The sequence below is a fragment of the Acipenser ruthenus genome, chromosome 35 (genome assembly GCF_902713425.1).
Source record: "Acipenser ruthenus chromosome 35, fAciRut3.2 maternal haplotype, whole genome shotgun sequence".
Lineage (NCBI taxonomy): Eukaryota > Metazoa > Chordata > Actinopteri > Acipenseriformes > Acipenseridae > Acipenser > Acipenser ruthenus.
Genome location: NC_081223.1, coordinates 3,920,373 through 3,947,346, shown reverse-complemented (window position 1 = coordinate 3,947,346; position 26,974 = coordinate 3,920,373). Strand labels below are relative to the sequence as shown.

Here is a 26,974-nt window from a genome sequence, read left to right as displayed (position 1 = left end):
CCCCCTGCTGGAAGCTTCTGGGAGAGCTGTCAATTTGTTGTCCTGTGCATGAGTGTAGTGCTGCTTGAAAACTCTCGCCCCTCGCTGGATTGAAACCGGACATTTACATAACCTGTGCAGGGAGGTGTTGTTTACCTGTATTTTACTTCATGGCTCACATTTCTTAAAGAGTAAGGGTTTCTGCATGGATCACGTGTGTTAGGTTTAATTTCGAGTTTTATGTTTTGTTTTATAGTTGTATTTAATGATCTTTTGGAATACTGAAGTTATTACAGTAATGATGCTGTGCACAACGGTAGTAGTAGCTGTGTGTGTGGTCCTGTTGGATGTGCCTAATCTTGTTCTGTCTAGGAAACAGACAGGCTAATTAAGGGACAAACGAATAATGCAGTACTAAGCTACATCTGTAAATCTTAACCAGTCTAATAAACAGATGTTTTCTGCTTATTATGCAAAGGCTGCCCTTCGAATCGGTGATATCATGGGGCAAGTTCAGCATAGAAGAGGGGTTCTTGGTCTCAGTTCAGCTCCTCCTACATGGCACAAGGCAGCCTCAGCTCAACAGAGGAAGCTGGTGGTCAACGAGGTGCAAAAACAGGAGGAGAGGATGAGGTGCGTAAAGGCCGTTTCCCAGGCCAAGCAGGGAGAATGGATGAGATGGGAGAGTGTGGAACAACGCAAGATTGGCTGGCAAGACCTATGGACATGGAACAGAGCAGGATCAGTTTCCTCATCAGGTCAACATATGATGTTCTCCCATCACCACAGAACCTAAACCTCTAGGTAGAAGAGGATCCCTTATGTCCTTTGTGTTCATCACCTGCAACATTAAGGCACATTTTGACAGGCCTTAGCATTGGAAGACAAGCGTAACATGACCAATAAGTTGCCACCAGTTCCATCAAAACATTACACACAAAAGACAACATTCCTCCACCCAGGAGAGCAACCGCCAAGAAAAGGCGTTAAAACAAAGCCTCGCCCAGGACAACTGGAAGCTGTTGGTCAACGGCTTATTTTTCCACCTGAGATTGCCACCACTAACCTTCGACCAGATATTGTCTTGTGGTCTGGATCAGCACGCCTTGTTCACCTGGTAGAGTTAACAGTGCCATGGGGGGATGCTGTAGATGAGGCGTATGAGAGGAAGAAACTGCGGTATGCTCAACTAGCCGCTGAAGCGGAACAGCGAGGATGGAGGGTCCGGGTTTATCCAGTGGAGGTGGGTTGTCGAGGATTTGTGGCACACTCTACAACCCGGTTTCTCAGAGACGTCGGATTCAGTGGCCAAGAGTTGCATCGCACAGTGAAGAACTTATCTGAAGCAGCAGAGAGGAGCAGCAATTGGCTGTGGTTGAGACGGAAAGATTCTCGTTGGGGATCTCAAGTACAATAGAAAGAAAGAAAGATACGCTGATGGACGGGTAAGTAAGCTGGGCTGAGTTGAGTGGGGGATGGAGAGGGGTGATGTTGGGAAGCCAGAATCACTGTCGAGCCCTCTTGAGATGTCGACAGTGGACTAGTCGACAAAACACTGAGGATGGAAGGTGCCCACTTGAAGACCCCAGAGATGTACCCTACTTAGCTCAATCCAGACGGTTTTCATGCTGATGCGCTGGGGAGACCGCATTGTGGTTGATCCCCGAAGCCAGCATCGCAGCCGTTGTGCGTGCTGATGCGCTATGGAGGTAAAATAAGCTGATCCTTGGAGCCAGCATTACACGTCAGCCATCAACACCAGCCAGAAGGATATCTGCATCATCATATGGAAGGAAACGCAAATGGATGGAGACACAGATGGATCACATTAGTTTACTGCAAAGCTACGTCTTAGTTGGTGCTTATCTTGGTGAGAGCTGAGTTCAAATCAGCATGAAGTTTTAACATCTACTCTCATGTAATGGAAATCTGCTTGTATGTGGTTTTATGTTGTCTAATTAAAGTGTTTGTCTGCCAAGATATGTTTTAAGGGGCTTAGTGGTCAGGTGGTTAAAGAAAAGCTCTTGTTACCAGGAGGTTCCTGGTTCAATCCCAGCTCAGCCACTGGCTCATTGTGTGTGACCCTGTCCCTGAGCAAGTCACTTAACCTCCTTGTGCTCCTTCCTTCAAATGAGATGTAAAACCCAGGTCCTATTGTAAGTGACTCTGCAGCAGCAGTTGTGATGCACAGTTTATCTGTAAGTTGCTTTGAATAAAAACATCTACTAAATAAATAAATAAAACTGATAACCTTGAAAATGATTTCCAGTTATTTAAAATAAAAAATAAAACCTTTGATACAGGCACTGCTGACTCTTTACTTTTAGTGTTCTCAGTAAAAAATAAGGAAACATGGAAATAGATGTGCAGGAACCACGTAGCTATTTATTCGACAGTGAGAAAGATCAAAAGATTTAGCTACTTAAAGAAAACCTGCCTCTCTGTCTGCCGAATCCACCTGCTGGACACTTGTTGAATAACTGCTCATGTCCTTCCTTCCACAGGCTCGTGTTTGTTTCTGTCTTTGACCATAGTTTCAGGGGAGAGCGCGAACGCAGTCCCCCACTACCAGAAATTATGCAGTCGAGATTCCCGCATTTGGGGAATTCGCAGGGGTCAGCACAGCCGGAGTGCAATGGCCGAGCCTCGCCCTGGGTGAACCACCTTCATGATCATGGTATCTCCCCTGCCAGGTAAGTATGAGTTGTACACATTTCGACTCGTCACCCGTCCACAAGAGACACTTTTCAAAGAAACGGTGCCTACATCTGCAATTTAAAGAAACATTGTTTTCCTAATATAACACTTTCATTGTTATTATATCACACTTTCCAGTCTGTTGGATGTAATGGGTTCCTTCATTTTTCAGTATAAGTATTTATAAATTGCATTCCCGTAATGCCTCTCGGTATATATTTGCATGCGCCTTTATCATTGGAGGACAAGATGCCAGCATTTACACAGGACGACGTCAGTCGTGCAGCAGCATGTGAGATGTTCCGCGAAAGAAGGGATGGGACTGTATACACGTCTGCGTAAACGAAATAAAAAAATGGAACAAATGTACGACTTTCAAAAAGAAAGAAAGCAAAACATTGGTCAAACATTTGTTAAGGTCACACATAATATAAATAAACTCGAATGAATGAACGCGTCACTAAATCTGTTCTTGGTTGATGTATGCTCGTTTTGTTCTCTTGTTTGGCACAATAATCTAAACACGCAGTTTGTGGCTTTAAAACATGTCTCGTTCTGTTACTATAAAAAGTATATTATCAACTTTTTTTTCTTTTTTTAAATTAATTAAACTAACTATAACTAGCAAAACTCGTCAGTACTTTTGTCTTAACCCTGTTCACATTTTTTTGTATCAGACCGCTACTGGTAGTTTCGGTTTTGAATATAATACGATCACCCTTTCTGTCCTAACTCAGTTTTCAAAACCAGTAAAGGCCGATACAATACTTACTTGTTCGTGTGTGGAATGGGACAATAAAAAAAAACAAAAAATGAAAACGATGTTTATCTTTACAGCTTCCAGGTTAATAACATAAATAACAGGGGAAACAGCGCCCCCTGTCAAGCTGCAGAAAGAAAAGCTTACAGCACCTGGTATTCCCAGGCGGTCTCCCATCCAAGTACTAACCAGGCCCGACCTTGCTTAGCTTCCGAGATCAGACGAGATCGGGCGTTCTCAAGGTGGTATGGCCGTAAGCGAACGACTCTCTTGGTTGATCTCTTTCATAGTATTAAGTTAATATCATTCATGCAATGACAGGTTGGGGGAGGGATTTCCAGATCTCGAATTTGTCACAAACGTTAACATTTAAACAGCTCTGGGCTCCACATGTGCGGGCCCGTGTGTGTGTATATAACAGCGTTAAAAGTGCCATTAGATTCTTGCGAAATTGTATGTTCACAAAGTAGTAGCCACGCGTTGGCATTGAAAGTGTTAAGTTCTCAAATGCATCCATTTTGTGTATTACCCAGAGGAGGTATGACACGGGCCGTTTTTGGGGATGGAAACGCATAACAGTCTAGCATTTTGATTGGTCCATGTCTGTCACATGAATTTCTCGTCACACGGGTTGAAAAGCGTGCAGGCATTTTTAACATTGTGATCAGAGAGAGGGAGTGATCTGCTTTCCACAACCTTTCCATTAAAATATAATGTGGTATTACGCTGTACTGATATAACAAACTATGGGTGATTACTTTATATGAATTATCATGTTATGCACGAATGTAAGAATTGGCTTTCTGTGGTGGTGTAGTTTTTTCTTTCAAGTAGCATATATCTATAATCGTTTTTGTGATGTATTTTAATATAAAATGTATACACTATTGCAGTTTTGTTAGAGGATACATTATTTTACCTCTAATGTAATCACAGTTTTACATATAGACTGCCCATGTTTTCATTCACGTCCCAAATTCTGGTCCGCTTAGTTTTTAGATAACGTCCCAAATTCTGGGCCGCTCTGACAACATCCCAATTTCTGGGCTGCTCTGGTTTTTAGATAACGTCCCAAATTCTGCATTTTCGAATTCAGGCCAGTTTTTGAGATATTCTGCTTAGCTGACAGCCGAGTTTCTAAGTCATGCATGCACAGTTTACCATAAACTGGACCGTTAATTCATTTAAGAGTAACCCTTAGAACATGAATTAAAGTTAATGTATTTTTTACTCTCCCAGAAAAGATTTAGGAACATGGTATACTAAAAAAAAAAAAAGGACATCGCATTTGCTTATGTAATGTCCATCAGTATGAGGCGTAGGGGTTTATCAGAACTTCTGGGTTTAAGAGACCAGTGCCATTCAACAACTTCAAATAAATCCTATTGTATTGTATTAGTCAGCATTTCCCTTATCTATTCCTGATAGTTTATACTGTAGGTCAGGGGTTTTCAACCTTTTTTTCAATCTGTACCTCTTCTATCTGGAGGTTTCAGCTCGAGTACCCCTTTACAATTTCCGCTCAACTGAACGGTACCTCACTTACAATAAAATGGAGAATAATCTGATGACCCCCCCCCCCCCCCCCCCCGTTTATTTAATAAATCTGGGTGACAAACTGCTGGTTTAGGACAGAACAACTAACAATAGGCTTAATTCTTAAAACTTTTAACTACAAGTATTTGGATGCACAGAATTAAAAAGACAAATGTTGGGTTAGGAGCACACCCATTTTTTGTAACTTTGAGGGCCTTTTTTAAATTTTGACAGCCTTTTGTAAAAGGGAAAGCCTTTTGATACCCAGCATACACTGCAATACCTAGCAAAGTTATACACTGATATTCTGATAGCACAGCAATTCAAAAGAAGTTTGTAATTGGTTGTGTTCCTCAAATACACAATAAAAAGTGATATTTATAGGGTATACAGATATACAGCGATACAGTGGTTTCGGACATCTAAGAACAGGTACTGCGAGCATGTGGATTCATACCCAGAGGTACTCTGTAGCCTCCTAAGACATTCACAGCTTGTTTGACACCCTCTTGTAGTTGTCTGTTTCTGCATATAAAACAAAATGCTGTTTGTCAATCTCTCTTTTTTCTTATAAATCAGTCTTTGCTAGAATCATTCCAAAAACACTTGAATCAGTTAGGGACTACCAGTCTGACACTACAGGCCTTTAAATTGCAGTACCAATTTGCAAGTTGCTAAGTGGTTGCGTTCTTCAAATTTGCACTGCAAAGTGATATTTTAAAGAATAGGGTATATAGTTCTTTTTTTCGCCTCTGCTCGCTTTTGGTGCAAAACTATGAACCGATACACTCAAGCTGATACTGTGATCACAAAACACTTAGAATGGACTTAAATTGGTGTGCTGCACATTAAAGTGACCCCATCTACACCTCTTACCTGTTTAATATCAAATACACCATGCGGGAGTCTTTTCAGAAGACACAGTAGTTGGAGACTTACATCTTTGCTTGAATGTTCATTACCCGGTTTACTAAATATTCTAAGAGAATGACGGAGGACACACATGACATTAAAGAGGTAAGCAATTAACTACTGTATTAAAATGAACATGTAGATCAAAGATCCTCTTTAGCTTCCACTGTGTCCCACTCAATTGGGTCATAGTGGAAATTGCGTTCTTATTGTGACAAAGCCCTCTTCTCCTTGCTGTTTTGTGCCCAAGTGATTCAAATCCAAACTGCACGCTGTACTAATGCAACAAACTAAGAACAACTGTGTCTTTATCGATGGGCCTTTCTCCACACAAGCACAAATAAATCATGTACAGAATAAGTGAAAACTAAAATATCCATTAATATTATTTGTGTCAGTTCTGTATAACCCCATACATAATTCTCCTTAAAAAAACCTAAAGATAAAATGTCTTACAATTAGTTACATCTTAGTGCTGTCAATTTGTTGTGCTGTGCATGAGTGTAGTGCTGCTTGAAAACTCTCGCCCCTCGCTGGATTGAAACCGGACATTTACATAACCTGTGCAGGGAGGTGTTGTTTACCTGTATTTTACTTCATGGCTCACATTTCTTAAAGAGTAAGGGTTTCTGCATGGATCACGTGTGTTAGGTTTAATTTCGAGTTTTATGTTTTGTTTTATAGTTGTATTTAATGATCTTTTGGAATACTGAAGTTATTACAGTAATGATGCTGTGCACAACGGTAGTAGTAGCTGTGTGTGTGGTCCTGTTGGATGTGCCTAATCTTGTTCTGTCTAGGAAACAGACAGGCTAATTAAGGGACAAACGAATAATGCAGTACTAAGCTACATCTGTAAATCTTAACCAGTCTAATAAACAGATGTTTTCTGCTTATTATGCAAAGGCTGCCCTTCGAATCGGTGATATCATGGGGCAAGTTCAGCATAGAAGAGGGGTTCTTGGTCTCAGTTCAGCTCCTCCTACATGGCACAAGGCAGCCTCAGCTCAACAGAGGAAGCTGGTGGTCAACGAGGTGCAAAAACAGGAGGAGAGGATGAGGTGCGTAAAGGCCGTTTCCCAGGCCAAGCAGGGAGAATGGATGAGATGGGAGAGTGTGGAACAACGCAAGATTGGCTGGCAAGACCTATGGACAATGGAACAGAGCAGGATCAGTTTCCTCATCAGGTCAACATATGATGTTCTCCCATCACCACAGAACCTAAACCTCTAGGTAGAAGAGGATCCCTTATGTCCTTTGTGTTCATCACCTGCAACATTAAGGCACATTTTGACAGGCCTTAGCATTGGAAGACAAGCGTAACATGACCAATAAGTTGCCACCAGTTCCATCAAAACATTACACACAAAAGACAACATTCCTCCACCCAGGAGAGCAACCGCCAAGAAAAGGTGTTAAAACAAAGCCTCGCCCAGGACAACTGGAAGCTGTTGGTCAACGGCTTATTTTTCCACCTGAGATTGCCACCACTAACCTTCGACCAGATATTGTCTTGTGGTCTGGATCAGCACGCCTTGTTCACCTGGTAGAGTTAACAGTGCCATGGGGGGATGCTGTAGATGAGGCGTATGAGAGGAAGAAACTGCGGTATGCTCAACTAGCCGCTGAAGCGGAACAGCGAGGATGGAGGGTCCGGGTTTATCCAGTGGAGGTGGGTTGTCGAGGATTTGTGGCACACTCTACAACCCGGTTTCTCAGAGACGTCGGATTCAGTGGCCAAGAGTTGCATCGCACAGTGAAGAACTTATCTGAAGCAGCAGAGAGGAGCAGCAATTGGCTGTGGTTGAGACGGAAAGATTCTCGTTGGGGATCTCAAGTACAATAGAAAGAAAGAAAGATACGCTGATGGACGGGTAAGTAAGCTGGGCTGAGTTGAGTGGGGGATGGAGAGGGGTGATGTTGGGAAGCCAGAATCACTGTCGAGCCCTCTTGAGATGTCGACAGTGGACTAGTCGACAAAACACTGAGGATGGAAGGTGCCCACTTGAAGACCCCAGAGATGTACCCTACTTAGCTCAATCCAGACGGTTTTCATGCTGATGCGCTGGGGAGACCGCATTGTGGTTGATCCCCGAAGCCAGCATCGCAGCCGTTGTGCGTGCTGATGCGCTATGGAGGTAAAATAAGCTGATCCTTGGAGCCAGCATTACACGTCAGCCATCAACACCAGCCAGAAGGATATCTGCATCATCATATGGAAGGAAACGCAAATGGATGGAGACACAGATGGATCACATTAGTTTACTGCAAAGCTACGTCTTAGTTGGTGCTTATCTTGGTGAGAGCTGAGTTCAAATCAGCATGAAGTTTTAACATCTACTCTCATGTAATGGAAATCTGCTTGTATGTGGTTTTATGTTGTCTAATTAAAGTGTTTGTCTGCCAAGATATGTTTTAAGGGGCTTAGTGGTCAGGTGGTTAAAGAAAAGCTCTTGTTACCAGGAGGTTCCTGGTTCAATCCCAGCTCAGCCACTGGCTCATTGTGTGTGACCCTGTCCCTGAGCAAGTCACTTAACCTCCTTGTGCTCCTTCCTTCAAATGAGATGTAAAACCCAGGTCCTATTGTAAGTGACTCTGCAGCAGCAGTTGTGATGCACAGTTTATCTGTAAGTTGCTTTGAATAAAAACATCTACTAAATAAATAAATAAAACTGATAACCTTGAAAATGATTTCCAGTTATTTAAAATAAAAAATAAAACCTTTGATACAGGCACTGCTGACTCTTTACTTTTAGTGTTCTCAGTAAAAAATAAGGAAACATGGAAATAGATGTGCAGGAACCACGTAGCTATTTATTCGACAGTGAGAAAGATCAAAAGATTTAGCTACTTAAAGAAAACCTGCCTCTCTGTCTGCCGAATCCACCTGCTGGACACTTGTTGAATAACTGCTCATGTCCTTCCTTCCACAGGCTCGTGTTTGTTTCTGTCTTTGACCATAGTTTCAGGGGAGAGCGCGAACGCAGTCCCCCACTACCAGAAATTATGCAGTCGAGATTCCCGCATTTGGGGAATTCGCAGGGGTCAGCACAGCCGGAGTGCAATGGCCGAGCCTCGCCCTGGGTGAACCACCTTCATGATCATGGTATCTCCCCTGCCAGGTAAGTATGAGTTGTACACATTTCGACTCGTCACCCGTCCACAAGAGACACTTTTCAAAGAAACGGTGCCTACATCTGCAATTTAAAGAAACATTGTTTTCCTAATATAACACTTTCATTGTTATTATATCGCACTTTCCAGTCTGTTGGATGTAATGGGTTCCTTCATTTTTCAGTATAAGTATTTATAAATTGCATTCCCGTAATGCCTCTCGGTATATATTTGCATGCGCCTTTATCATTGGAGGACAAGATGCCAGCATTTACACAGGACGACGTCAGTCGTGCAGCAGCATGTGAGATGTTCCGCGAAAGAAGGGATGGGACTGTATACACGTCTGCGTAAACGAAATAAAAAAATGGAACAAATGTACGACTTTCAAAAAGAAAGAAAGCAAAACATTGGTCAAACATTTGTTAAGGTCACACATAATATAAATAAACTCGAATGAATGAACGCGTCACTAAATCCGTTCTTGGTTGATGTATGCTCGTTTTGTTCTCTTGTTTGGCACAATAATCTAAACACGCAGTTTGTGGCTTTAAAACATGTCTCGTTCTGTTACTATAAAAAGTATATTATCAACTTTTTTTTCTTTTTTTAAATTAATTAAACTAACTATAACTAGCAAAACTCGTCAGTACTTTTGTCTTAACCCTGTTCACATTTTTTTGTATCAGACCGCTACTGGTAGTTTCGGTTTTGAATATAATACGATCACCCTTTCTGTCCTAACTCAGTTTTCAAAACCAGTAAAGGCCGATACAATACTTACTTGTTCGTGTGGAATGGGACAATAAAAAAAAAACAAAAAATGAAAACGATGTTTATCTTTACAGCTTCCAGGTTAATAACATAAATAACAGGGGAAACAGCGCCCCCTGTCAAGCTGCAGAAAGAAAAGCTTACAGCACCTGGTATTCCCAGGCGGTCTCCCATCCAAGTACTAACCAGGCCCGACCTTGCTTAGCTTCCGAGATCAGACGAGATCGGGCGTTCTCAAGGTGGTATGGCCGTAAGCGAACGACTCTCTTGGTTGATCTCTTTCATAGTATTAAGTTAATATCATTCATGCAATGACAGGTTGGGGGAGGGATTTCCAGATCTCGAATTTGTCACAAACGTTAACATTTAAGCAGCTCTGGGCTCCACATGTGCGGGCCCGTGTGTGTGTATATAACAGCGTTAAAAGTGCCATTAGATTCTTGCGAAATTGTATGTTCACAAAGTAGTAGCCACGCGTTGGCATTGAAAGTGTTAAGTTCTCAAATGCATCCATTTTGTGTATTACCCAGAGGAGGTATGACACGGGCCGTTTTTGGGGATGGAAACGCATAACAGTCTAGCATTTTGATTGGTCCATGTCTGTCACATGAATTTCTCGTCACACGGGTTGAAAAGCGTGCAGGCATTTTTAACATTGTGATCAGAGAGGGAGTGATCTGCTTTCCACAACCTTTCCATTAAAATATAATGTGGTATTACGCTGTACTGATATAACAAACTATGGGTGATTACTTTATATGAATTATCATGTTATGCACGAATGTAAGAATTGGCTTTCTGTGGTGGTGTAGTTTTTTCTTTCAAGTAGCATATATCTATAATCGTTTTTGTGATGTATTTTAATATAAAATGTATACACTATTGCAGTTTTGTTAGAGGATACATTATTTTACCTCTAATGTAATCACAGTTTTACATATAGACTGCCCATGTTTTCATTCACGTCCCAAATTCTGGTCCGCTTAGTTTTTAGATAACGTCCCAAATTCTGGGCCGCTCTGACAACATCCCAATTTCTGGGCTGCTCTGGTTTTTAGATAACGTCCCAAATTCTGCATTTTCGAATTCAGGCCAGTTTTTGAGATATTCTGCTTAGCTGACAGCCGAGTTTCTAAGTCATGCATGCACAGTTTACCATAAACTGGACCATTAATTCATTTAAGAGTAACCCTTAGTACATGAATTAAAGTTAATGTATTTTTTACTCTCCCAGAAAAGATTTAGGAACATGGTATACTAAAAAAAAAAAAAAAGGACATCGCATTTGCTTATGTAATGTCCATCAGTATATAGTGAGGCGTAGGGGTTTATCAGAACTTCTGGGTTTAAGAGACCAGTGCCATTCAACAACTTCAAATAAATCCTATTGTATTGTATTAGTCAGCATTTCCCTTATCTATTCCTGATAGTTTATACTGTAGGTCAGGGGTTTTCAACCTTTTTTTCAAACTGTACCTCTTCTATCTGGAGGTTTCAGCTCGAGTACCCCTTTACAATTTCCGCTCAACTGAACGGTACCTCACTTACAATAAAATGGAGAATTATCTGATGACCCCCCCCCCGTTTATTTAATAAATCTGGGTGACAAACTGCTGGTTTAGGACAGAACAACTAACAATAGGCTTAATTCTTAAAACTTTTAACTACAAGTATTTGGATGCACAGAATTAAAAAGACAAATGTTGGGTTAGGAGCACACCCATTTTTGTAACTTTGAGGGCCTTTTTTAAATTTTGACAGCCTTTTGTAAAAGTGAAAGCCTTTTGATACCCAGCATACACTGCAATACCTAGCAAAGTTATACACTGATATTCTGATAGCACAGCAATTCAAAAGAAGTTTGTAATTGGTTGTGTTCCTCAAATACACAATAAAAAGTGATATTTATAGGGTATACAGATATACAGCGATACAGTGGTTTCGGACATCTAAGAACAGGTACTGCGAGCATGTGGATTCATACCCAGAGGTACTCTGTAGCCTCCTAAGACATTCACAGCTTGTTTGACACCCTCTTGTAGTTGCCCGTTTCTGCATATAAAACAAAATGCTGTTTGTCAATCTCTCTTTTTTCTTATAAATCAGTCTTTGCTAGAATCATTCCAAAAACACTTGAATCAGTTAGGGACTACCAGTCTGACACTACAGGCCTTTAAATTGCAGTACCAATTTGCAAGTTGCTAAGTGGTTGCGTTCTTCAAATTTGCACTGCAAAGTGATATTTTAAAGAATAGGGTATATAGTTCTTTTTTTCGCCTCTGCTCGCTTTTGGTGCAAAACTATGAACCGATACACTCAAGCTGATACTGTGATCACAAAACACTTAGAATGGACTTAAATTGGTGTGCTGCACATTAAAGTGACCCCATCTACACCTCTTACCTGTTTAATATCAAATACACCATGCGGGAGTCTTTTCAGAAGACACAGTAGTTGGAGACTTACATCTTTGCTTGAATGTTCATTACCCGGTTTACTAAATATTCTAAGAGAATGACGGAGGACACACATGACATTAAAGAGGTAAGCAATTAACTACTGTATTAAAATGAACATGTAGATCAAAGATCCTCTTTAGCTTCCACTGTGTCCCACTCAATTGGGTCATAGTGGAAATTGCGTTCTTATTGTGACAAAGCCCTCTTCTCCTTGCTGTTTTGTGCCCAAGTGATTCAAATCCAAACTGCACGCTGTACTAATGCAACAAATTAAGAACAACTGTGTCTTTATCGATGGGCCTTTCTCCACACAAGCACAAATAAATCATGTACAGAATAAGTGAAAACTAAAATATCCATTAATATTATTTGTGTCAGTTCTGTATAACCCCATACATAATTCTCCTTAAAAAAACCTAAAGATAAAATGTCTTACAATTAGTTACATCTTAGTGCTATTTTGTTTCCTTCGATGCACTTTGTAATGCATACTGAAATAACACTGTGCATACATATGTAATATACTACGGAATCAATCAAAATATTTTATGAAATATATCTATTTCATTTAACTTATAAACTGGAGGGAGCCCCCTTTCTCTTAGGGGGTGAGGGAGGGGTCTCAATACCTCAAGACTGCCCTGGACTGGAGGAAGCACCCTTTCTCTAAATGCCCATTTAACCCTTGCCCTCTCTCTTTGACGTACCCATGGTTTAGTGTACCAAATTGTGTGGTGCTACAACAAGGACTATATTAAACTACATTATTTCCAGTACTATTTAAATTATTCTGATGTGAATAATGTATATCAATACAGATGGATAAAATACAGGACCAAGGTAAAACTATTAACATGAGCTATCTGGATCCCATGGTATAGCAACATTATTACACTGTGTATTCAAATGTAGTTCCCACTGTAATTGAAATGCAGGTAAAATATCAATCAATGAAAACCAGGTACGTGTTCTTTATACATACCCATGTAAGAACAAATAACAGCATATCTAGGAAACAAGCCAAACAATGAAAGTACTTCAAAATAAAAAGTTATAATATTGTTATAAATATATACTGCAAGTCATTTTATACTACAACTTTTATGTTGGCCCCGCTAATTATATGTATCAGTTTCTAAGCACCTCCGCCACCCTGTTTAGACATGGATATGTGACGTGGTTCATTAGTACACTGATATATGTGTGCAGCGTGGAATTGAAAATGAACAGGCAGTAACCGTGGCAGGTGGGGTCTGTCATGGCATCAAAACAGCCAGCAAGCATATACTCACGCTGTCATTCACCACAAAGTGCTTTCAATCCCCGTGTTCTGCTTCCCCCTGTGGATTACGTCAACATCCCAAGGATGCAAGCCACTGTGGAAATAGTGGAGCTACACAGACCCCCGTCTCTATACACTGGCGGCCAGGTGTCTTATTGCAACCCCCCTCCCCCCTCTGTTAAAACATGCAAAAAGTTGTTTTATTGTTTCTGAAGACACACAGCAGCCTTCAACAGGCAGGATTCATACTTGCTCTAAGCAAGTCTAATACTGCATTCAAATCTGATTGTATTTTTTGTATTTGTTTTTTCTTTTCAAAATCGGCTGCAGAACACTTAATGATCAAGAGGACTAAAGGTCAACGAGCCACCTCTGATCACACGGTCAAGCCAATCTCCTCTTTACCCTCCATGCTTAAACGACTTGATTCCCAACCGCATTGGAGCCCCATGACAGTGCAGCAGCCCTGTATGTCCCCAGGTGAAGAGTGTGATCGGGCTGTGCTGGCAGGATTCATGGTGCTTTTACAGGGGAGCCACTCGACATCCTCATAGTATAACAAGCTTTATCACAATTACATCACTTACATAGATATGGAAATTAAGTATCACAGCTTTAGAACAGTTTATTCGATTATTTTACTCCCCTATTTGGAATGTCCAACTACGCTCCCTCAACTCAGCAACTGCCCACAACGGCTCAGGAGAACGAAAGGGCAGCGGGCGTCCTCCGATCCACAAACCAATCACCTCTCTACACCCAGGAGCTCTATGTGGTGAGGTGACCCAGTCCCTGATAGTTTTGCCCCCGTAACCCGCAGAATCCCCAGCGCCTGTAGGTCTGTCACATTTTTTCGTATATCTCAGAAACCGTTTTAACAACTGTGATGAAACCTGGCGAGGACATTCCTCAGTGATGGTGGAGTCTGGGTACACACGTTTCCATGTCCAGTGCACAGCCAGCCTCTCTAGATCTTGATGAAGAGGAGCCCGGTCACCACAGCGAAGCCCATGAGCAGCAGCAGCAGCTTGGGGCCGCGCTTCTCCGGGGAGCCCAGCTCGTGGGGCAGGATCTCGAGGAAGGTGATGTAGAGGAAGGTCCCGGCCGCTATGCCCTCGAGGACCGAGCGGGGGAGTTGGTGCACGGCACTGGCGCTCTCCGTCAGGGTGATGCCCAGCCCGATGCCCAGGGGAGACATGGCAGAGAAGAGGAGCAGGCAGGCCGCCACGACACCCTTCCGCAGCCGGTTCTGCACCAACTTCAGGGTGAGGCTGAAGGCGATGACGCACTTGTGGATCAGCAGGGCAGCACAGATCTCCAGCACCTTCTCCCGCTGCGCCTGCAGCCCCACGGCCAGGCCCTCAAATACAGAGTGCAGCGACAGCGACACCACCAGGATCAAGCTCCGGGTGGCGGAGTGGGAGTTGAAGTCGACGTGCAGATGGATCCCCCCCTCATCCCTGTCCCCCTCCCCCCTACTGGGAACATGGTGCCTGTGGACAGGCTCCTGATGATCCCAGCTCCCCGATTGGATGCTGGAGTCCCCCAGGAGGGCCCGTCTCTCCTCCAGGGAGCTGGCTGATTGGTCCTTGTAGGCCAGCACCATTTGTTCCATCACAAGGACTAGGAAGAAGCCCATAGCCATGATAAACTCAGGCAGGGGGAACTGGAGCTGCACAGGCAAGCAAAGGAAGTAAAAAAAAAAAAAAAAAAAAAAAAAAAGATTAAAAGCAAAATAATAGAGGCGTTTAAATCCACAGGAAATATCAGTGTCACTGCGGGGAATTTGGATACATGAGTTTAGCACAGAGAGAAGAACAAGGGAGCATGCATTGGAGCTGAGTGGAAGAAAGTTTAGAACAGAAGGTAGGAAGCACTTTTTTACACTGAGAGTTATAAATGCATGAAACAGCATACCAGGTGACGTAGTAGGATCTAAAACACTGGGAACACTTAAAAAAAGACTAGATTGTGTGCTTTTAAATGAGTTCCCCTCAGTAGGGGAGAATGGTGTGCTAACATGAGCCTTGATGGGCCTAACGGCCTGTTCTCGTTCCCAGGCTTTCCTTCTGTTCTCATGTACTCACAGTGACCTGGAGGCTGTCGAACACCTCTGTGATCCCGGCCAGGTAGTCAGGGACCAGGTCCAGCAGGCAGGTAGCCAGGAACACACCGCCTGCAAAGCAGCTCACCAGACTGAGCACGGTCCTGCGCGTGGCTGCACAACAGGGGACACACACACAGGATCATCACCATGGGACATACACACAGGGTCAACACCATTGGACAACACACAGGACCAGCACCATGGGACACACACACACAGGGTCAACACATGTTTCACTTTAAAACACACCACAGCCAAGAGTAGAACAAATAGAGTGAAGGGGGAGGGGAGTGAGGATGTGATCACTATTTTTAAAATGTTAGTGAAATGTAGACTAAAGATTGAGTATGGGTACTATAAATTAATGAATAATATAGAAAAATGTGAAGAACTGTGGTGTGTTAATGACATATTGTAAGGAAATTGAAAAGTCAGAAAGTCTCTCTCTCTCTCTCTCTCTCTCTCTCTCTCTCTCTCTCTTTCTCTCTCTCTCTCTCTCTCTCTCTCTCTCATTATGCCTCAATCATAAAATTCTAGGTGATGCAAATCCTTTGACCAAAGCTGTACAAGAAACTTGAAATTCAAGGACAAACGTTACAACTGGAAGTCTCTGATAGGAATATAACGAATCTCCCTGGCGACCTGTGAGGGCGCTAAGCAGCGAGGACAGAGTTCTTTGGATGGGCTGGCCTGACAGTTCTTTCCCCGGGTCGGGAAGTCGGTCAGTCTGGAAGAAGGCGAGACTCTGTTGCAAGAACGTATTGACCCAGAAGGGAAACAATTTAGCAGCTGCAGATAGAAAAGGCAGCTGCATTCGTTTACCAAGGGGTCATGCATGACAGCATATAAGGGGGACGGAGAATCGTAATCGGTTCCTTTGCTTTTGTTACGAAACATAACTCGGAAGGACCCGTGCAGCATTTTTACAATATTGTGACTGTGTTTTTGTCTTGTCTATCATTGTTAATTGTGTTTTATAGATGGCTAACATGTTTCGGAGCTGTCGTTGATGGCCAGCATAAAACCCGGTACAGCACTGCACTATTGTCACTCATTAAACTGTATCATCCGCCACGAGCACTACAGCATGCACCCAGGACTGGTGACCGTGTTTGTATATTGTGGGAGAGATACCTGTGTTTATTGTTTGGGACTGCAACCCGTTATTATTTAACCCCGTGCATTACACGTTGCTGTGTATTGCCGGGGATCATTGTTTTGGTCACCAGACCTGGATTATAAAAAATAAACAAACCCTTTTCCATATCGGATTACAATCTCTGTGTTATTCCTGCACTGCATCACCTCTGCACCTGTTCACAATCACCCACTTTGCCACAGTCTCTCAAGACACTGGAAAAGAGTTGCAGTCGAAACTTTAGAATTTAAGTTTCTTTTCGTGTTTCTAAATTCAGCGCTATTCAGTGTTTAATAGTTATGGATCGATACATGCTTGCCTACGGCAGTATACATCCTAAATATTAGTTCCCTGGGCCTGGGATATAGTGCAGGCATCAATACATACAGCAGTGTGCACGTTTATTAGAACACGCCTTTACTTCTGTAGTTTTCATTTGTTGTGCATATGACATTTAATTGATGACTTTAAGAGTCCACACACACACAGTGTGGTATAAAACATTCCTTATGGCTCACTGCAGCTCAAGTGGGCTGGGGTGTTTCACCCCTGGTCACTTATATATTTTTTTAGTTGAAAAGCTCTTGAAACAAGCTTATTGACACCAACGTTATTGACACCAACGTCTAGTCAATCCTCTGCTTGGGGGAAACAATGGGCCATGAAAATGGGCATGTTTTCCACCTCCAGTTCAGTCATTGGAGCCCTTATATGTGGTTTACGTATCACCAGCAACCACACATTCGTGCTCGTAATTGTATTATTACTTGTACTGTGATTCTTGAAATGTATTTTTGTTTACGACTGTAAGTCGCCCTGGATAAGGGCGTCTGCTAAGAAATAAATAATAATAATTCTATCTAAATGCTTCACTGTTATCAGGAATATGTCATGATATGAAATATAGATGCTGGCCTCTTGCAGTAGTAAAACACAGGGTAAGGTTCCAAGGCTTCTTCATAGTCTATTCTATATATGCATCAATGTTGTGTAATCCATAACTATTAAACACTCAATAGTGATGAATTTAGACTACACAGAAACTTAAATTCAATGACAAGCATTTCAAACGTTTGTCATTAAATTTAAGTTTCTTTCAGTATTTTTATATTCAGCATTAAGTGTTGTACACATCTAGTCTTATACACATTTTAAATTATACACATAAGACTCCCATTGCATAGCAGTTTGATCCATTCATGTTTTTACTATGAGTTTATTAAGACACACCAGAGCTTGTTAGCTATACACTGTGGCTAACCAAGCTCGTAGTAAAACCTGGAATGGGTGAAACTGCTGTGCAATAGGAGTCTTATTTCCATCCCTGATCTCTCTATCTCCCACTGTTACCACCAGTATAACGTTAGCTATCTTCTCGATAAATTCAGCTAAAAACCTCTCTCTGCCAATGACTAGCTACAGGGGTGGAAATATGACTCCCGTTGCATAGCAGTTGGATCCAATCCTGCTTTTACTATAAGTTTAATAAGACACACCTGAGCTTGTTACCTACACACACTGGGGCTAATCAAGTTTGTAGTAAAACCTGGAATGGGTGAAACTGCTCTACAATATGAGTCTTATTTCTATCCTTGCACAGTGACATGCTGCAGATTTCAAAGGGAGGAAACAAGTGTGCGTCCCTACAGCTATAACTGCCATGGAGGAATGCAAACCAACTGGAATATCAACAATGCAAGCTTTATAATCCCGAAACGTGCACATGAGTCTCATTCCCATCCCTGCTCCCCCTCCAGACTCACCGGTGGCCACGTTGATTCTCCCCGAGCCCCGCAGTACACAGAGGGGTATGACGCCACACAGTAGGGTCATGACCAGCAGCACAGCCAGGGAGCCCAGCTTTACCTCCAGCCCTGTGAGCGAGGGGAGAGGGGCGTCCCCAGCCTTCCACACCATGGGAGCCCCGGGGACCCAACCGGTCCGCGAGCCCATCTCTCTCGCTGCAGCTCTGCTTCACACACATACACTGGCCACTCACGTCAAGCACACACTCGATCCAAACAGATCAATCATGGGTGAGGTCCTGGACGATAAAGAAGGAAAAGCTTGTTTATTATTGTCATTGATGCAATACTTGAGAAGCTACAATCTAATCCAATCCAATCCATATCAGACCTGAGGTCAATTATAATTACAATTACTGCATAATCCTTTGCTGAAATCGCAAATCCAATGCTGTTCAATTAGTTAAAATGATGCTGCAGTAATTGCAATTATAATTAGAATTACATGAAAAAAACATAAATAGCTCCACACATTAACATGTTTACTCTGTTTATTCTACCAAGCAGTAATCACAGATACAAATACACAAACTAACTACAGAAAGTGGTTGAAAATATGAGAAGAATGTTCGGTCAATATAAAAAAACAACTTTGTGTGCAACTGAATTGTAATTGTTCAATTATATGGTAATTACAATTACACAGGTGTGCAAAGATTCAACTACAATTACATTGTAATTGCAATTAATGACAAATTCCAATAGTAATTGACCCCAGGTCTGATACAAATGTACTCTTGTACAGCAAGCAGTCTTCATGTCAACGGCATCCCAGGGAGGCACGTCACAATTACAATGTAAAAGATCCCTGTTTTGGATGTGCTTGTGGCTCGATGCGTTACAGCTGTGAATAAGCACACAGGTTAAAGAAACAGGTCTGGGTTGGTTTATAGTACGTGTATCAGTGCTTCAAACCTACCTGCTTACAGCAGTGAACAAGGACATATTTAAAGTTAGTAGGTTCAAACTATTATTATTAACCCTTTCGCTGCTAGGGCTTTTGGAACCCTCAGTGCTAGAGGTTTTTCCTGAATTTGGCGCATATATATATATATATATATATATATATATATATTATATATATATATATACACAGTATATATATACACAGTATATATATATCAACTGGTCTAAGTCTGCCCTGTTGCCTCTGAATACTGCAATGACTGATATAGTATTGCCTGCAAACATACAGGTAGTCATCCATCTTTACACTCGACTGTACTCACCAACTTTAATACGATTTTCAGGCAGGTTGAGGGTGATTTAAACAGATGGATGCAGCTGGGTGTCCATACTTTGGGAATGAGAATGTGCTTTTGTTTTAAACAAAATATAAATCTGATCACAAAAAAAAGAAAAATGCACTGTTTAAATGATGTGATCGATACACCATTCACATATTTCTAGAGATTAAACCCTCCCACACAGTGACATTTTTGAAGCGATCGGTTACTCACAGCCTGCGGGACAGTGTGATATATGGGAGGAAGTACACCGTACGTCCATGAGCACTTTAGGAGTGTATTTTTAGCACGTACATCATATGTCCCCTAGCACTGAAGGGGTTAACATACTGTAGATGTGTTACTGTGCCTGTGTATGGTGCTCTTCTGTTCTAGTTTCCTGCCTTTGATATATGTAACACAGGCTAGATCAGTGTGTTTATTGAAGACAGCGCCACTGTCATTTAATGATCTGCTCTTTTGATCTGTTCTCCTGAACTAATGTCCCAAGCAAATCAGACTTACCAAAAAATAAATTAAAAAACAACAAAACAAACACACAGTACTGTATGAGAGTGATTTCAATAGGAATCGCTCACACACAGTACCGTATGAGAGTGATTTCAATAGGAATCGCTCACAAACACAGTACTGTATAAGAGTGATTTCAATAGGAATCGCTCACAAACACAGTACTGTATAAGAGTGATTTCAATAGGAATCGCTCACACACACACGCAGTACTTTATGAGAGGGATTTCAATAGGAATTGCTCACACACACACGCAGTACTGTATGAGAGTGATTTCAATAGGAATCGCTCACACACACAGTACTGTATGAGAGTGATTTCAATAGGAATCGCTCACACACACACGCAGTACTTTATGAGAGTGATTTCAATAGGAATCGCTCACACACACAGTACTGTATGAGAGTGATTTCAATAGGAATCGCTCACACACACAGTACTGTATGAGAGTGATTTCAATAGGAATCGCTCATACACACAGTACTGTATGAGAGTGATTTCAATAGGAATCGCTCACACACACAGTACTGTATGAGAGTGATTTCAATAGGAATCGCTCACACACAGTACTGTATGAGAGTGATTTCAATAGGAATCGCTCACACACACAGTACTGTATGAGAGTGATTTCAATAGGAATCGCTCACACACACACAGTACTGTATGAGAGTGATTTCAATAGGAATCGCTCACACACACAGTACTGTATGAGAGTGATTTCAATAGGAATCGCTCACACACACACACAGTACTGTATGAGAGTGATTTCAATAGGAATCGCTCACACACACAGTACTGTATGAGAGTGATTTCAATAGGAATCGCTCACACACACACACAGTACTGTATAAGAGTGATTTCAATAGGAATCGCTCACACACACGGTACTGTATGAGAGTGATTTCAATAGGAATCGCTCACACACACAGTACTGTATGAGAGTGATTTCAATAGGAATCGCTCACACACACACAGTACTGTATGAGAGTGATTTCAATAGGAATCGCTCACACACACAGTACTGTATGAGAGTGATTTCAATAGGAATCGCTCACACACACACGCAGTACTGTATGAGAGTGATTTCAATAGGAATCGCTCACACACGCAGTACTTTATGAGAGTGATTTCAATAGGAATCGCTCACACACACAGTACTGTATGAGAGTGATTTCAATAGGAATCGCTCACACACACAGTACTGTATGAGAGTGATTTCAATAGGAATCGCTCACACACACACACAGTACTGTATGAGAGTGATTTCAATAGGAATCGCTCACACACACACGCAGTACTGTATGAGAGTGATTTCAATAGGAATCGCTCACACACACACGCAGTACTGTATAAGAGTGATTTCAATAGGAATCGCTCACACACACACAGTACTGTATGAGAGTGATTTCAATAGGAATCGCTCACACACACAGTACTGTATGAGAGTGATTTCAATAGGAATCGCTCACACACACACACAGTACTGTATGAGAGTGATTTCAATAGGAATCGCTCACACACACACACAGTACTGTATGAGAGTGATTTCAATAGGAATCGCTCACACACACACACAGTACCGTATAAGAGTGATTTCAATAGGAATCGCTCATACACACAGTACTGTATGAGAGTGATTTCAATAGGAATCGCTCACACACACAGTACTGTATGAGAGTGATTTCAATAGGAATCGCTCACACACACAGTACTGTATGAGAGTGATTTCAATAGGAATCGCTCACACACACAGTACTGTATGAGAGTGATTTCAATAGGAATCGCTCACACACACACGCAGTACTGTATGAGAGTGATTTCAATAGGAATCGCTCACACACACGGTACTGTATGAGAGTGATTTCAATAGGAATCGCTCACACACACACACAGTACTGTATGAGAGTGATTTCAATAGGAATCGCTCACACACACAGTACTGTATGAGAGTGATTTCAATAGGAATCGCTCACACACACACAGTACTGTATGAGAGTGATTTCAATAGGAATCGCTCACACACACAGTACTGTATGAGAGTGATTTCAATAGGAATCGCTCACACACACAGTACTGTATGAGAGTGATTTCAATAGGAATCGCTCACACACACACAGTACTGTATGAGAGTGATTTCAATAGGAATCGCTCACACACACAGTACTGTATAAGAGTGATTTCAATAGGAATCGCTCACACACACAGTACTGTATGAGAGTGATTTCAATAGGAATCGCTCACACACACACAGTACTGTATGAGAGTGATTTCAATAGGAATCGCTCACACACACACACAGTACTGTATGAGAGTGATTTCAATAGGAATCGCTCACACACACACAGTACTGTATGAGAGTGATTTCAATAGGAATCGCTCACACACACACGCAGTACTGTATAAGAGTGATTTCAATAGGAATCGCTCACACACACACAGTACTGTATGAGAGTGATTTCAATAGGAATCGCTCACACACACACACAGTACTGTATGAGAGTGATTTCAATAGGAATCGCTCACACACACACACAGTACCGTATGAGAGTGATTTCAATAGGAATCGCTCACACACAGTACCGTATAAGAGTGATTTCAATAGGAATCGCTCACACACACACAGTACTGTATGAGAGTGATTTCAATAGGAATCGCTCACACACACAGTACTGTATGAGAGTGATTTCAATAGGAATCGCTCACACACACACAGTACTGTATGAGAGTGATTTCAATAGGAATCGCTCACACACACAGTACTGTATGAGAGTGATTTCAATAGGAATCGCTCACACACACACAGTACCGTATGAGAGTGATTTCAATAGGAATCGCTCACACACACACGCAGTACTGTATGAGAGTGATTTCAATAGGAATCGCTCACACACACACAGTACTGTATGAGAGTGATTTCAATAGGAATCGCTCACACACACAGTACTGTATGAGAGTGATTTCAATAGGAATCGCTCACACACACACAGTACTGTATGAGAGTGATTTCAATAGGAATCGCTCACACACACACACAGTACTGTATGAGAGTGATTTCAATAGGAATCGCTCACACACACAGTACTGTATGAGAGTGATTTCAATAGGAATCGCTCACACACACACAGTACCGTATGAGAGTGATTTCAATAGGAATCGCTCACACACACACGCAGTACTGTATGAGAGTGATTTCAATAGGAATCGCTCACACACACACAGTACTGTATGAGAGTGATTTCAATAGGAATCGCTCACACACACAGTACTGTATGAGAGTGATTTCAATAGGAATCGCTCACACACACAGTACTGTATGAGAGTGATTTCAATAGGAATCGCTCACACACACAGTACTGTATGAGAGTGATTTCAATAGGAATCGCTCACACACACACGCAGTACTGTATGAGAGTGATTTCAATAGGAATCGCTCACACACACAGTACTGTATGAGAGTGATTTCAATAGGAATCGCTCACACACACACACAGTACTGTATGAGAGTGATTTCAATAGGAATCGCTCACACACACACACAGTACTGTATGAGAGTGATTTCAATAGGAATCGCTCACACACACACAGTACTGTATGAGAGTGATTTCAATAGGAATCGCTCACACACACACGCAGTACTGTATGAGAGTGATTTCAATAGGAATCGCTCAGAGTGAATGCACACATCACAAAAGCGCAAGAGATAGTATAACAAATGAATAAAGAAAGAAAACAAAATAGTTTTAATCTGATTATTGTTTGATATATTATTTTTATCTTTCACAACAAATGGTATGAGTTGGATTAAAATTTTGGAGCCCATTGTGGGTCAGCGAGACAAGGTGAATAGCTTATGGAAGCAGGTCTATATGCAGGCTGAGTGAAGAGGAACACAGTATTATTAATGGAAGAAATTTATCACACAGAAAGAATGAGCTGTGAGTGTGCTGGTGAGCCCGATCATTACCACTCACTAGAGAGTGACATGAAGACAGGACTCCTGCGGGACCTACAGGACTCACAGGATTCCTGTGGTACGGGAAAAAATTGTGTTAAATTTTACGGGATGGAATGGTACAGGAGTGAAGTTCACGGGAACAGGAAATAAAAAAAATAAAGCTCTCAGGACGGGTAAGAACGGGATTTAAGCTTCAGGGAATGGGAAGGAACAGGACTACTCTGCCACCAGCAGAGCCTATGACATGGAATTTGACTGTTACCATAAACATAAAACATAATAACAGGTCCCACTTGAACATATAATTACATTCATTTTACCAAATTATGTTGAATCGCACTACAATTAATCAAATAATACCCGGAAATACACAGAGGGCGATTTCCATTTCCTGGTGTGGAGCCAGGAGACTGTGACATCAGAGGGAGATACCCGCAGGCTGCTTGCATCTGCCAGTATGGCTGACAGCAGCAGTGAAAGTGAGAGTGGCCTCATTTTATCAGTTTAAGACACCTCTTATGAATGTGAATCATGTAGTGATAGACCTGACCTAGAGAGAGAAAACAGAGATTGTCTCCCGTATCAATTCGAGGAGTATGCCTCCGAATCAGAAGGGTCAAACTCGGAGAGAGACCGACATCAACCCGGAGGGACAAAAGATGTACGCGGGAAACAGCGTCTTGGCAAAACGGAATGTTTAATAAAAACCCTTAGGTTTAACATTGATACTTAAAATATTTCATAATTACCCATAATTGTATAGTTATGTCAGTCCTTTAGTTAACAATATTGATACATGAATTACTGATACTAGCAGAATAACCAAACGCTGTGGATTGCTACTGGCATGTATTTAACATATCTCTCTCTATATGCACAGTATATTAAGGATGTGCACATTTTCGGTTTTTGTGAATATTACCCCTAATCACAATGCAGAGATGCCAACGGCTTCGATTTGGCCATAGCAGCTACTATTTTGGAGGTTCTGTTAGGGCACTACCTTGAAGGGGTATGTATAATACTATGCTTTTTAATAAAATAAATAAATAAATAAATAAATAAATAAATAAATAAATGATGGATACTCCCTGAACGTTTATGAAATATTATTTCAATACCTTTTTTTTTTTTTTTTTTTTTTTTTTATGAATTAATGGTTCGTAATACATACTAAAATCTCTGAGCCGAGTTGCTTAGTAACCGGTTTAGAAACTGAAACTGCCGCACAAAACTCTACAGTTGTTTTTATATTACCGTATTTATATATTACATCTTTATTGCACATGGTGCTTATAAAGACATTGTGCTTGCACTGTATTTTTTTTTCTGAAAAAAACTAAAACTAAAAACAAATTACTAGCAGTATGCCGGTAGTGTTTAATGCAAAACCTTATAAACCCTAATTTTATACATGAATACAAAAATATCTGTACCTCCAAATAATAGTTTGTCTCTGTACATCACGGGACGGGATTTTTTGACAGGACAGGGTGGGACAGGAATTAAAAAAAAAAAAAGTTACGTGACGGGGAAAGTGTGGACATTACAGGATGGTACAGAATTGTTAAGGATGACACTTTCATGGGATGGGACAGGAACGTTTTCGACAGGAGAGGATGGGACAGAACTGACGTTCCCGTGTCACTCTACCACTCACAACAAGCAACGCGTCGTGTGCAGTGAGTGTTTAATTCCCGGAATGGACTCTCTGTCTGGAAAGGGGCAGGCTTGTTAGTTTTTCGGACGCGCCCTCGCTTCGGGCATAACCTTAAAGTTTTACTATGTTTTATTTTCATCAGCTGAGATGGATAAACTACACAGATGTTGACAACAAAAGCAGTACCGCATTTCCCTCGACACACGCTTACAGAAATGAGACCCTTGAAAAAACAAACAAACAAAAACAAAGTTTGAGAAGTACAGTACATGCAATATAAACTATCTGGACTCATTTGACAGACGTGCAAATCGCCAAACGACACCTCTTTAGCAACCTTCACACTACAACACATGACGTGTGGTTATATATGGTATGCAAAAATAGACTTCCGTTGCAAAATAATCAGTTTTAGTCAAGTCACATTTTACAGTGACAATGACCCGCGCACGCAACATTAGCTGGCGTAACGAAAACCACATTCTGTTTAGTTAGAAATATGTATTTGACTAGCCTAAGAAACACAACCTTTTTTTTAATACAAAATAAATACAATAACAGACTGTATTATGGAATCTGAAATAGCTACTTACAGGTTTTTTTCCAGCCACACTCTTGTCACGATTTTCACCGACACTCAGTCTCCTCAGCCGACGAACCACAGAACACAAGTCGGGGAAGTAGGCGGGATTTAGGGGTAATTGACATTCCAAATGACCAATTACACTACGGAACTTCACAGCCCAATGAGCATAAGAAACTGCATCTGTGTTCCGCCATTTTGATTCCGTCTTATCTATAGTTCAATTCAAGCTGCCTCTGTTGGAGCCACAATGGCGTTGTTTACACACCGTGCTTCAAAAAACAAGAAAAACATAAACAAGATCGCTCGGTTGGCAGATGCTTCTTTGCACAAATTACACTTTATATTCCACGAGGAATAACTGTCTTTGTGCCGCAGAGCACACCACCACACTAAAAACGGTACGTCACAAACTTCGGTCAGGATGTTTTCAATCTGAGTGACTAACCAATCGC

The 26,974-nt window shown here is 41.5% G+C and overlaps 1 protein-coding gene and 4 non-coding genes across 6 annotated transcripts; all 5 read right to left on the bottom strand.

The window, feature by feature from the left end:
* Positions 1-2,516: 2,516 nt before the first annotated feature.
* LOC131705547 (U1 spliceosomal RNA) lies at positions 2,517-2,680 on the bottom strand. Its single transcript, XR_009310500.1, has one exon. It is a non-coding gene; the product is annotated as a U1 spliceosomal RNA (small nuclear RNA).
* An 896-nt stretch (positions 2,681-3,576) lies between these two features.
* LOC131705598 (5S ribosomal RNA) lies at positions 3,577-3,695 on the bottom strand. The gene has a single exon (XR_009310549.1). It is a non-coding gene; the product is annotated as a 5S ribosomal RNA (ribosomal RNA).
* A 5,155-nt stretch (positions 3,696-8,850) lies between these two features.
* On the bottom strand, positions 8,851-9,014 carry LOC131705536 (U1 spliceosomal RNA). The gene has a single exon (XR_009310489.1). It is a non-coding gene; the product is annotated as a U1 spliceosomal RNA (small nuclear RNA).
* Positions 9,015-9,909: 895 nt separating this feature from the next.
* Positions 9,910-10,028, bottom strand: LOC131705590 (5S ribosomal RNA). The gene has a single exon (XR_009310538.1). It is a non-coding gene; the product is annotated as a 5S ribosomal RNA (ribosomal RNA).
* Positions 10,029-11,621: 1,593 nt separating this feature from the next.
* Positions 11,622-26,936, bottom strand: LOC117395328 (zinc transporter ZIP1-like). Of its 2 annotated transcripts, XM_059007796.1 has the most exons (5): positions 26,530-26,936; positions 19,793-19,904; positions 18,522-18,802; positions 15,601-15,731; positions 11,622-15,185 (listed from the first exon to the last, which is right to left on the bottom strand). In XM_059007796.1, exons 3-5 carry the CDS (start codon positions 18,709-18,711, stop codon positions 14,481-14,483), a joined length of 1,026 nt encoding a protein of 341 aa, XP_058863779.1. In that variant the 5' UTR covers positions 18,712-18,802; positions 19,793-19,904; positions 26,530-26,936; the 3' UTR covers positions 11,622-14,480. The 2 variants fall into 2 exon arrangements, with proteins under 2 accessions (XP_058863779.1, XP_058863780.1); XM_059007797.1 differs by lacking the exon at positions 19,793-19,904.
* Between the last annotated feature and the right edge of the window lie 38 nt (positions 26,937-26,974).